At 38.3% G+C, this 13,386-nt stretch overlaps 1 protein-coding gene across 1 annotated transcript; it reads right to left on the bottom strand.

The window, feature by feature from the left end:
• Nucleotides 1-3,160: 3,160 nt before the first annotated feature.
• Nucleotides 3,161-12,131, bottom strand: LOC140162856 (microfibril-associated glycoprotein 4-like). The gene is made up of 5 exons (XM_072186162.1): nucleotides 11,919-12,131; nucleotides 11,255-11,339; nucleotides 6,397-6,554; nucleotides 5,685-5,946; nucleotides 3,161-4,631 (listed from the first exon to the last, which is right to left on the bottom strand). The coding sequence occupies exons 1-5, from the start codon at nucleotides 12,099-12,101 to the stop codon at nucleotides 4,372-4,374; spliced, it is 948 nt and encodes a 315-aa protein (XP_072042263.1). The 5' UTR covers nucleotides 12,102-12,131; the 3' UTR covers nucleotides 3,161-4,371.
• Nucleotides 12,132-13,386: the final 1,255 nt, after the last annotated feature.

Raw genomic sequence — 13,386 nt, 5'->3', positions numbered from 1 at the left:
CCATCTGGTAATATATAGTATACAAATATTGACTGCTATGAGGGGCATGATTTAAATTATAGGCCCAATGTGATCTCAAAAACATGAGCATGCCCCGATACGAAGTCGAGGGGCATAGTCAATGTTCTTAGATCCCCGTGGGCCTCTATTTTTTAATCATGCCCCAAAATAAAGTAGTCAATTTTGTTTTCACCGGCTCGGTGGACACGGTGTTGGCGTCGCCAAAACAAAATCAGTCTCTGCTACAGTCGTAATGTCACACTTGGCAATGATGCATTATAAACAGTCATAAAATTTGTATTATATCGTGATTTTCAAAAAATTTAAATTATTTGATATCAGAAAGCCATGCTTCGTATTCAGAATGCAATTCGATACGTCTGAGGTGCTCTCATGTCCCACAAAAAATACTGTCGAAACGCCATAAACGCTCATTCTAGATCCCTTAACGGTCTCGGGGAAATAATAGACACATGGTCTCAAGATCACCTGGTGGAACAGTTCCATCCTCAGCTATCTCACCATCTCCCATCTCACCACCACCCTTGGTGATCTTGAGAGAGGTCTCGGGGAAATATTACGCCCATGGTCTCAAGATCACCTTGGGAAAAAATGTTCTCACCATGTCCTCCATGAGCAGTCTATATTTGTATACTAACACATGGCTACCGAAAGCTGGGTTTGGCACAGTGGGTAACGATGATCCGGGCCGGGGAGGGATATTAAGCAAACATAAAGGTGGTTTAATAGAATTAATATAGACCCATATCGAAGATATTATACATAATGCATTCTTAAGTAAAATGATATATTTACAAGCTGGGTTCCTTAGAGAAATGTAATATTGCCAGATTAAAGCCATGTTGTAGCATTTGCTGCTAAAGGAAGACTCCCCGATGTTTGTTTTTGTTTTAAATTTCTGATTATCACACAATAAAATAAACTGCCTCGCACAAATCATGGCTTTAGGTGCTGTAGTGGTGACGTTTGATTTTTACGATCGTAATATTAGTCCGAAAGGTACGAAATGTAAATAACAATCTATGTACATGGCGTGCCCAAAGGTCATAACACACCAAAAGGACCGACTTCACACAATAAATAAACTGCCTGGCACAAATCATGGCTTTAGCTGCTGTAGTGGTGACGTTTGATTTTTACGATCGTAATATTAGTCCAAAAGGTACGAAATGTAAATAACAATCTACTTACATAACACACCAGGTCATAACACACCAAAAGGACTGACTTCAGTCACGATCGACAATGTGACACGCGTTGGCGATTTATGAGTTGGAACTAAATTGCTATTTTCTCTATTTTCTTTGTTTGCTCTTATCTGTTTTGGTCAAAATTAAAATGGGAAATATAGGACACTAAACTATCATTTTGTGGAAAAGAAATGCAATTATATTTTTTATGGAAATGATACAATATTGCTTTTAATCTTTGGCTAAAATTTAATACGGGTAAAAATTTAAAAAGAGTATAAAGGTTTGATAAATGTGAAAACTTACCAACTGATGCAAGAGTTACGCGTATGTGCAAGAGCAGGAACGGAGTTGTTATTTCTTGCTCCTCGGTAGGAAGATAATCTTTTCCCCAGCAGCAATATGCCTATCCTTTCATCAGCAAAAAGATTATCCTACCCACAGCAGGCCAGAACCTTTCTTTCCTTCTCTCACCTATCACTGATTTTGTTGTCTCTGATACCGATCTCTCTCACGGGCACGCTGTTCGTTAATTTGCAAGCAAAGATTTCCAAATAACTCAGCAATCCTCCTGTTTCATTCCCTCTCACTACATGTGTCGTTGATGATATCGATGTTTTTCTCAATGCGCGCTTGTTCAAACTCAATAAATGTTCTCATAGCCGCACCAAGGTCTAAATGACACTTGGTGATTTGCAATCAAGCACGTGGAATACCTTTAGAATACCTTTATCTACCGCACCCTGACACCAACCAATACCTTAACCAAAAACACCTTAATATTTTTAATGTTTCTCAAACCTCTGATACCGTAAAGTTTGAAATTCAATATCCAATACTGAAACATAAAATAATATAATTGGCGATATGATCGTAGGAAACTAATCGTTTTGAATACTATACAGACGATACGACAAGACCAGTAGTCGATGCCAGCTCTCGTAGTGATATGGAAGCGGTAACACTCTTACAATAATAGAAATCTAGATATTAACGATATAATTCAATAATAATAGTCACACCCAATACAAGCTGATTTTATACTTCAATCGCAAGTGGGTAGCGGCTGATATTACTTTTCTTAAGTAAACGCTAAAGGATTAAGCTTTGTTACGGGTAGACTATGTATTGTTGGTCGAAGCAGCCAAAAAAATGACTTTCATGATCTAAATCAATATGTAATTGAAAAATAACACTTTGAAGTTTGGCAAAAGTTCATTCTACAAATCAAATACTTTGAAAACTTGCTTGTTTTGTTGTTGTGAATGAGTTATGTACGGTTTACAAATGTGTTGTGGTTTCAGCCATCTTGACAACATAACTCAAGAACCACAGGACCTATATACAAAAATATATCTGCGATATTTGAATTCTTCTACATAGTCGCTATGAAATGATCAATGCAATCTTTGCCAACGCTCACTACCATTCGCAAGATGCTGTGAACTACAAAATAGGAACAGTTTAAAATAGTTTGTTAACCTTAAGTCGCTCATCTTTGGAGTATAAATTCAATTTCGTGTAGTGAGTAAGGTAAGGAAGACGTACATACGCAATGCTGGAAATAAGCCATTGGGGCCCTTGAGTTTGAAATCTACGGGTCCTCATCCATTTTCATTGACCCGAACTCGAATTGTAATGTTAATGTTACAATGGTTCACATGTTGCCATTTTTATAGGATTCAGACTCGCATATTAACAACAGATAATGCCATGGATTAATTAAAGTCGGTATAGAGTCTGTCCTACGCACTTTGGTGACCTAATTTCACGGGCCAGCAGGCCATCGTTTTAGTGGCCCGCATTGATTTTGACAGGGAGATGTATGAGAGCATTTGACCCAATCAAAGAAAAGAACTTTGCCCCAGGAACCAAAATTGCCATATTTGAGATGCCCCTCAATTTCACCCCCACCCCGAAATCGCGGTTCCGTCAATCTTACTCATCTGTTTCTCAATTATTTTTCTTTTATTTTTATGACAAAACACTGTAGCTCAAAAATAGGCAATTTTTTGTTTTCGCAAATTCATGTTTCTGTTGAAAACTCCATAGCTTTGAGATACGGTGTGTCTCAAAGCAAGTCGGTGTGTCGGTGGAACACAGCGAATCTGTTTACAGTGAGCTAGAATAATTCAACAGCACCCTCTCTAAAAACGAATCATATTCCACCGTCCTTTGTAATAAGCAATAGCTTCCTCATGAAATATGTTCATCAGCCTAAAGTACATGTACGTTGTTAGCAAATATCCTGTCGAAATACCCAATTTTTAGCTGCGATTGAAAGCTCATTAAATCGCCATGTCTCTTCGTTGTTCGTTGGTTCGTTCCTTGGTTAGTTCGAGCATTCGTGAAAGTTAAAAACTTAGTATCACACATTTTCTTTAGTAATTACCGGTTTTCATTTGTGTTTATTGGATTCAACTTTTCGTAGAAACAATATCAATTTTCATCAATTTTGGAATGCTTGTGATGTTTGTCAAATTACCGAATCTATGACAAAGCTTATGCAATGTACAGTAGTCTCAGGTTTCTGATGGTATTAAAATCTCAACTTGGTGGCGAGGCTGTGCCACTTTAATATGCACATTTGATGACGCGAACAATGTCGAAAAAAAAAAAATCCCTAATCAATTTCTATCAATCTTGTGATGTTTAGGGCAAGTGTTGTGTGTTGTCATCAAATGTGCATATTAAAGGGCACATCCTCACACCGAAGTTTAGATTTTTATACCATCAGAAACATGGGACTACTGTTTAATATTGCATAAGCTTTCTTGTTGCGCATGTTTGTACCCCTTAGGAATAGTTGTATAGGAAATGTCCAGTGGGTTTATCCAATGCGATTAGAAATGTTGGTCATGTGTATGATTTCAATGGTAAATGAGTCTCTCATCGTGTTTTTTTTTAAATGACCTTTAATAACCTTTTGACTCTTATGTGAATGTTCCTTTAAATTATCATGGGTCATCCGCTTTATGGGAGTTTTTGTGTCACTTCATTTCCATATGTGGCAAGAATGCAAGAATATTTAGTTTTCTCTCGAGTCAAGCAAATTACATAATCAATATTGTGTAAGGTATTGTTATTTAAAATATATATACAAAATATCATTGGGTTTCTATTCCCAAGTTGTAAAAAATGCAGTATAAATGACTCTGACTCATATTCCATGTGGTCGTATCTTCATTTCTGTACGTCTCAAAGAGTACTGGTGACCCTTCCATGCATCCCAGATCACACCTCGCCAATTTTGATCGTGTGCGCCATGAAGGTACTGTGCATTTAAATCGACACGGAAGCAATCCTTATACCACCAAGCGCTTGTGATTACAACCGCACAATTATCAGTGCTGTGTTGGTCGTTATCACGATCCTTGGTTGTGAAAGCCATACCAGCATGGTAAGTTGTCATTGAATCACCTGTAAAGATGGGCATAGCAAAACTTTTAACACCATGAGAACTACCTGCCGATTCGCCAAAAAGAAGTTTTCATTATCAATTGGACCAATCAGCAACATTGTTAGAATAATTTCACCATGCAAAAAAATTGGGGTGAATTATTTACAAAGCTCCGTTCTGATTGGTGATTAAAGTAAAGATATCGTTATTGACCAATCAGAGGCATTTAGAGTATCACCTGTAATAATGGGCATAGCAAAACCTTTAATACATTGAAAAACTTCCAGTAATACAGATTTTTCTTGACCAGTATACTTCGGTTATATTTATAAATGCGCTTATATACGCCTCCGCGCTGCCATAACAGCTTGTAGGCAGTAAATCTCGGAGTGACCTTCTACATAGCGGGTGATCTTCTATACAGTTGATTATTTGAATGCAAAGGCGGAACAACATGAGATTACTGTGCTGCAAAATGATCTATTTTGTTTAACTTTATGACTATGTTGTAAACGTTTCCGTCGTTAAATATTTTGTCCGACATCAAATACTTTCAAAATGTTGTTTTTGATAACATATTACAAATTCGGACCCCCCCCCCCCCCCCATGTGTACTAATTTTGCTAGTCAATTGATAATTAAATATGATGATATTTAACTACAGAGTTCCTATCCTTCTCTGTATAGTGGTCAATGCATGAGGATTTGCAAGCTTGCTGGTCTTGGTATGTCGTGCCCATGACTCACATGCGTATTTATAAAAGCGCATTTATAAATATAACCGATGTACACTGTTGACAAATTAATGGCACTCTCTCATGAAGGATCCTCGACAGGGCGCCCAAGCATGCGCTAAAACGTTGTTCGTGCGCTTTGTATTCATCGTCTTATGCCTTGGGTGCTTGGTTGGTCAGTATAATTATGAAAATATCGAGTTTTAATTTGTGATTTGCCGTCCCCAGAGTAAAGGCAAGTTAGTTTAAATAAATATTGGCAAATGTAGAAGGTACACCTTGTATTACGAAACAAAAATGTTGCTTTTCCCTGTTTTTCAGTTCTCTGTAGTTCCTTACCTGCTGTACCACTGTAAGTTCCTAAGGACAGCTTGTAGTTCGTGGCCTCATCGCTGACCCGGAAGTGATCATATTTAGCATATCTGGTCTCTCCTGCAAAGTCTTCCAGATCTACACGCAGCTCATAACGTTCCTGGTTGGTAATCAGAAAGATATATTTGTTGCCGAGCCAATAGTCGCTACCTATATAACCAAAGCCTTCACGGTATTCATCCCAGTCACGATAGAAATCAACGGAATCGTCTTCTCGTTTTTGAAATACCTGATGGAAAGAGTGGCCACGGATTCAACAAATTAAAGCAAAAGTAAACGAGAAACTGTATAACGAGAAGAGAAACCGCCAAACACGCAAAGAGAAACGATCCCTGGTAGATGGTGTACGGGGATGAGCTACGGTTTTGGGTACCTTTTCAGCGATCTTGTTATGTCGATGGGTGGGTATTCATGAAGACCAATGCGTCCAATTAGGTATTTGGGCAAAAATACTCTTAAAAGCACCCAATTCTGACAAATTTGGGTGCTTTTTGTGAGAGATTGCTATACTGATGGGTAGCAAAAACAGCAAGTAGGTATATAGAAAGTCAACATCCGAAAGTCTGCGTGGCACATCCCCGTTCAAATTTTCGAAAGAAACCCCCTCACGGGGGAAAGACACACACATACAGGACTGGTTAGCAGACGGACAGACAGGCAACTTAAACATAAAACATACCGTCCAACCCCCTCCGTCGGATTCCATATCACAATATACAAGGAGAGGCCCGTCATTGCCAAATGGGTAGATGGTATATTTGCCACTTTTGGTGTGGCCTTGTTGTAACAGGTCATAGCAGTCTTGAGGCTCCGGTACCGTCACTTGTCCACATGTTTCTGTTTTTTGGAATGTCAATATCGACGGTTAGGCGACGGGAAAAAAATGCTAAAATCAACCGTTTAGGGGGCAAAATATATTAATTTGGGCTGAATATTTTTTGAAAATAAGGTCTGCAAAAAATCTTTTGAATTGGTTTTGTTGAAATTTTATGGTAATCTTAGCCTCCAGGAGAAAAAAATCGCCTGACCGACCCTACTTTAAACACCGCCTTTAAAACGTCGCCTTTATTAAGCGGAGGCGCCCTTTTTAAAGTTAGCATTAGATATTTATTGATATTGATTTTTCACCCGATGAAGTCGGGGAGAAAATAATAAAATAATTAATTATCCAAAGCTAACGCTAAACACAGTGCATCCGCCTAATGTATAGTGCACGAAGGTAGCGTCGGCAAATTTGTTAACTTGTCAAATATCTATTATATATAACAGCCTACAGGGCAGCTATATAATGGTTGAACAGATTCATCAGGATCGGTAAAATTATAGTAAACTCAGTAGATTGGTTCTCAGTATCTGTTCCAGAAATTACATGTACTTGTTTACGTTTCAGCAACACCTATTTCCTTTATCCGTACTTCATAGGTAGTGACTTCTATTGGTAACAGACGCTAGAAGTAGTTCGAACACTGATCTTAGTGTTGCCAGTTGGTACGATCGATGCTAGAACTACTTCTACCGCGTCGGTTGCAAATAGCTGCGGCAGTCAAATGTCAAGTTATGTTAAAGGCAACAGGTGGTCTTTCAGAAACGTACACAAGTAAGTGCAATTTCTAGGTCTGATAATTAGGCCAATAGTATTAGCTCATATATCATTAAAAGGTCAAAATTTCTCATAACAAGCTGATTTTTTCAGGATAGGTCCAGGAATATGTATAGAATCAAATTCCAAAAGTCCCCGAGAATCCCCCTTGTGCTTCCTTCAAAATCCAAGATGGCGTCCAAAATGGCCGCCATTTTCAGTTTTTATCATAATTTTGCCCCCAGACATGTTAAAATCACAAACAAAGCATCTAAATATAATGTTTTGAGGTACAAGGAATGTTTTAAAAACATTTGCAAGAGGTTTCAATGATCCTAAGTAGCCAAAATCCAAGATGGCGTCCAAAATGGCCACCATTTTCAGTTTTTATCATAACTTTGCACCCAGACATGTTAAAATCACAAACAAAGCATCTAAATATATATTTTGAGGTACAAGGAATGTTTTAAAAACATTTACAAGAGGTTTCAATGATCCTAAGTAGCCAAATTCCAATATGGCGTAAAGTAAAATTAGTTTTCAACCAGACTTGTTAAATACATATACAAAATATCTCACATAGGTTTGAGGTACAATGGATATATTCAAAATGTACTAGAAGGATTTCAATACCTAGATATAAAGCCAAAATATAAGATGGCGTCCAAAATGACCGCCTAAGAAGTGTTTAAGATGTGTTAATTGGCATTGCAGAAAGTTCAAAACTCATGATTTGTAAGCAGACTTATAATGCACATCATCCAAATTCACTACCATTATTACCATCATTATTTTACAATATTGATTCAGTGCTTTTACCATGTGTACAATACAATAGTTACCATTATTTTCTATTTGCCTCCAAACTAGCTGAGCTCATGCCAAGATGACTTAAGCCTATGTTCACATCGGTATCCATGTGATGTAATGCAATCAAATGGTATACCTTAAACTTAATCAACTTGCACTGTGTCTCCTGCATTAATGTTCTGCAATGTTGGTTCGGTCTCCTCCTCATTGTCCCCAACTAGTACAGGTGCTGTGTTGCTGCAAGACTGACCACAGCATTTGCTGCACATCAATGTACAGAAGAGTCTCAAGTTTCTTGCAGCTGCATGTCATGTTGTTGCATCTTGTTTGCATCCACATGATACCATGTTGAGCAATGTGTCTGGTGCAACAGCGGGTTCTGTTTCTACTTGAACAAGAATTCCATCTTGTGATCTCCATTCCCAGTCAGTTGGACTTAGGTTGTTCCCCATCCATTCTTGAACCGTGAGGAAAGTGCGGAATGAGTGCTGTTTTGCAGCAGCACAAGTTGGGGGTAAACTCGCGAGCTCAAATGAAGAGCTAAGGTTACTGCGACCAATTGCCCGTTTGTATACAGTGTGGCGGTATTCATTCAATGAACCATTGCTAGCCCCATACATCTTCAGGATGAAGCTCTCCCCTGCTCTCTGTACCTCATCATGCATGCTGCTGGCATTTGTAAAGGTATCTAACAAGTTATATTCATGTTTCTTGTTCGGGGTTTGCGCTTTCCTCGACGATAAATGGCTGAGACTGTGTCACAGCCTGTAATAGCGTGAAGAGACATCAAAGCAGGTAAAAGCAGAATTGCGAAGCTGTGGGTGCAATACATCAGACAGGTGGCCCTTTAATATATTCGGCATTTCATTAGAGCTGAAAGAACAGGGAATTGGAAGCTCCGCCTCTACTGCATAAGAGAGATGATGCCTCACTTCTACGCTGCAGGGCATCTCCACTATGCCAAATCTGCAAAGTTGTATTTACAACAGATGGAGTCTTTGGGGAAAACATGCCCCCAGATGAGTACCAACTGTTCACAGACAAGGGATATTTCACCATCCGACGTCTAGATTTTTTCTGGGGTGGAAACTTCTCTGACCAAACCATTGAGCAGTTTTTTGTTGTGGACTTTGAAGACATCAGGGGGAATGACACATGGTCGCGGCATCACAGACAGTACATTAACCAAGTGAGTCCACGCACTTTCTCGATGTGCCCCAGATTATGATGCTTTAGAGCAGTTCACGGGTGTTCATACGGGAACATAGGGGATCGTAAAGTTTTTGTTGGTTGGTTGAAGGCACATCCCCCTTTGCTGGGTATGGACTGGATCGTCTGGTACGTGTCAACTGGGACTGTAGCAGATTCATCCGCTAACTGTGATAGAGCGGTGGAAGTTGGCACGAAGTCAGCAATAGAAAAAATGGGTACAAAGTTTACAAACATTGCCTTACGCCGAAATGACAAGGTTACTATGATTGGAGCAAAGGACAAGATGGTGCGAGTTAGGGGACAACAAGTAGAAGTGAATCCGACTCTATTATATAATAGAATCACATGTGTACTGAACAACAGCTCTGAGATAGCGTCGTTCTTTACGTACGAACTAGGTCCTCAGCCACCTTCTCTCTTTGAAGATGACCTTATGCGTAAATCGCCAAAGAGTTCCCTGGGCCTTCTGTTGAAATCGTTCACTGAGCATTCCAAGCTGCCAGAGAATTGTCTCTTTGTAGTAGATGGTGGTTACCTACTTCGACATTTGGCCACCATTTGGCCACATCCCTCCACCTATTCAGGCATATGTCAGAATTACACATCACACATGCTAAAGCATTATGGAGCACACCCGATTGTTGTATTTGATGGATATGGCACTTTTCTCACGGTTCAAGAATGGATGGGGAACAACCTAAGTCCAACTGACTGGGGATGGAGATCACAAGATGGAATTCTTGTTCCAGTAGAAACAGAACTCGCTGTTGCACCAGACACATTGCTCAACATGATATAATGTGGATGCAAACAAGATGGCTGAAACAACATGACATGCAGCTGCAAGAAACTTGAGACTCTTCTGTACATTGATGTGCAGCAAATGCTGTGGTCAGTCTTGCAGCAACACAGCACCTGTACTAGTTGGAGACAATGAGGAGACTGAACCAGCATTGAAGAACATTAATGCCGAAAACACAGTGCAAGTTGATCAAGTTTAAGGTGTACCATTTGATTACATTACATCACGGGGATACCGATGTGAACATAGGCTTAAGCCATCTTGGTATGAGCTCAGCTCTTTTGGAGGCAAATAAAAAATAATGGTAACTATTGTATTGTACACATGATAAAAGCACTGAATCAATATTGTAAAATAATGATGGTAATAATGGTAGTGAATTTGGATGATGTGCATTACAAGGCTGCTTACAAATCATGAGTTTTGAACTTTCTCCAATGCCAATTAACACATCTTAAACACATGTCTGGTTGAAAACTAATTTTACTTACTAAAAAGGCGGCCATTTTGTCCACCATATTGGAATTTGGCTACTTAGGATCATTGAAACCTTTTGCAAATGTTTTTAAAACATTCCTTGTACCTCAAAATATATATTTAGATGCTTTGTTTGTGATTTTAACATGTCTGGGGGCAAAGTTATGATAAAAACTGAAAATGGCGGCCATTTTGGACGCCATCTTGGATTTTAGCTACTTAGGATTATTGAAACCTCTTGCAAATGTTTTTAAAACATTCCTTGTACCTCAAAACATATATTTAGATGCTTTGTTTGTGATTTTAACATGTCTGGGGGCAAAGTTATGATAAAAACTGAAAATGGCGGCTATTTTGGACGCCATCTTGGATTTTGAAGGAAGCACAAGGGGGATTTTCGGGGACTTTTGGAATTTGATTCTACACATGTTTCTGGACCTATCCTGAAAAAATCAGCTTGTTATGAGAAATTTTAGGGTTATAGCTAATACTATTGGCCTAAATAAGATCCTTATCTGCTAATGCAGATATAACAGTGTAGGTATGAATTCTTGCGCTAGCCCCTCGGCAATATTTGACAAGATGAGTTTTAAATACTGAAGTCTGAACGCGTGGCATTGAACATTGACATATGAAATCTTAATTTTTTTTAATTACCTTTTATTTTGCAATCGCATATCAGATTAACAAGTGTTTCCACTGTGTTTTCCGCAAGAAGTTCCTCCTCTGCTGTAGTATGTTCCTGAGGGAAACCCAAATTGATAAGTGAACTATAAACCTTTGTGGCAAACAGTATTAAAATGGTAAGATAAATTTCTTTTGAACAGAACTCACTGTTGAAGATTTTGCCTATCATGGTCGATAAGCGTCATCAGAATGATGTTGGTAGATCTTTACTTCCAGTAGGACACATCCCGACAGTAGAGGGTGTATTTCAGGTCAAGAGAGGATCATCCACTTTAATTTCTTGGCAATAGGCCTATCTGGCATTAGCGTCGCACTCCTTGCTAAGGATTTTTGCATTTTCCTAATTGATAACATGGTTTTGTTGTACTGCGTGGTCTGTTATAGCTGACTTAAATTGTTCAACAAAGCGATTTGAATCATGAAAGAGCAAATACTTTACCAAAGAACTCCAAAACTGCCTCCTTAATGCTGATCAGGGCGTAGTTATAAAATTGCCAACCTTGATTTTTGCAAACAAACATCCTATTATCCTATAGGGACTGTGCTGATGGGGGCTGCGAATACTAGTATCTCATTCAAAAAAGTAGGCTATATTAGGTTGCCACATATATAATTTACTACCATGTAAACTTACCGTTGCAGTGTCAGTAGTACCGCCACCCGAATCTACCTGGGCGTTGATGGCAATAACACATAGGCCTGCATAAAATAGGAAAACAAATCCCGCAGAATTACGCATTGAAGAACCCATGATAGCTGATTTGTCCGAAATGAAGACAATTCTGTCTGTTTCCAAAGTTGGTCGTGTGTTTATCATCAAATCAATACTAATTTAAGAATTACTAGTAAAATGACCTACAAAGTTCAACACAGGCAATAAAATACAGTTGCTAACACCTGCTTAAGACTTATACACTCACAAAAATGTGAAAGTCAAAGCATGGAAGTAATACACATGGAAGCTGGTCAAATACTACATCAAAGTGAGTATCATACTTGCCGCGATACTGAACAAAAGCAGTACAGTTGGAAGTGGAACAATTGAGTCAACGCATGGTCAACGTGTACCATGTCTAAAATCAAAGTTCCGCTTAAAAATCAATAGCAGTACCAGGTCGTGTACTAAGTCCTGATAATGGGCTGTGTTATATTACCGCAGTGCATGACTAGTTTTATGAACACAAACAGATTTTATAAAATCCCTACGTAATGGTCAGAATGCTATCAGTTTAATTTATACAATTTTATTAAAAGTATGTAATTATGTGAAAACCTACCGATTAAATGCATATATATGCTAGACTTTCAGATAGCAGTTTTAAAACAGAAAATGAAATGAAATACAATTTATTTTACGCAAAATGTAAAGATAATACCAGACTCTGGAACATTCTGGTCAACAGCAATTTCAGGCAGCCCCGGGCACACAAATAGATGCAGGATTCATTTTATAATGTAAAGCATGTGCCAAGTGCGCATATCAATTATTACCGCTAATTAGCGGTTTAGACGTAAATGCATGATTTCCAATATTTTGAAGTTTAAGAAAATCTGTAAGTATAGGGTAGAAATCGATATTTTGATTGGATTTCTGTAATTATGGATTACAAATCTAACATCCCTGTCACTTTTTTTTTTTTTAAAACAACATACTTGAAACATAATCAAGAAAAACACGATTTTTGCTCAAAATAATAGACCTGTAAATAAACGAACTGGCAATAAAGGCGGCAAGTCTGATCCACATCAAAGACACGCTGACTACATTGTTATCACAATAGCTTGATACGTACCCTCTATAGAATGTTACGTAAATAATTCAATAGGTGTTGGATCGACCAGCTTCCATGTCTCTTACTTCCATGGTCAAAGCAAATCAATATCAAAAGTCATTTGAGCAGATATCGAAACTCTAGGAGATATAAAGAGCTTAAGATCATCATTTAACTTTTTGGATTCCCTTTTAAAATGTTTTTCTTTTTAAAAATTTTACTGAAGGTATATTTTCTAGTACAGTGTTGTATGTTTTGTATGTATTGGTATTTATGCACCTGCGGAGATACGGGGGATGACATTTTGTCTTCTCCGTTCTCTAGTCTGGT

Source organism: Amphiura filiformis, chromosome 10, assembly GCF_039555335.1.
Source record: "Amphiura filiformis chromosome 10, Afil_fr2py, whole genome shotgun sequence".
NCBI lineage: Eukaryota > Metazoa > Echinodermata > Ophiuroidea > Amphilepidida > Amphiuridae > Amphiura > Amphiura filiformis.
The sequence above is the reverse complement of the archived record's forward strand: the minus strand, read 5'-3'. Positions and strand labels throughout refer to the sequence as shown.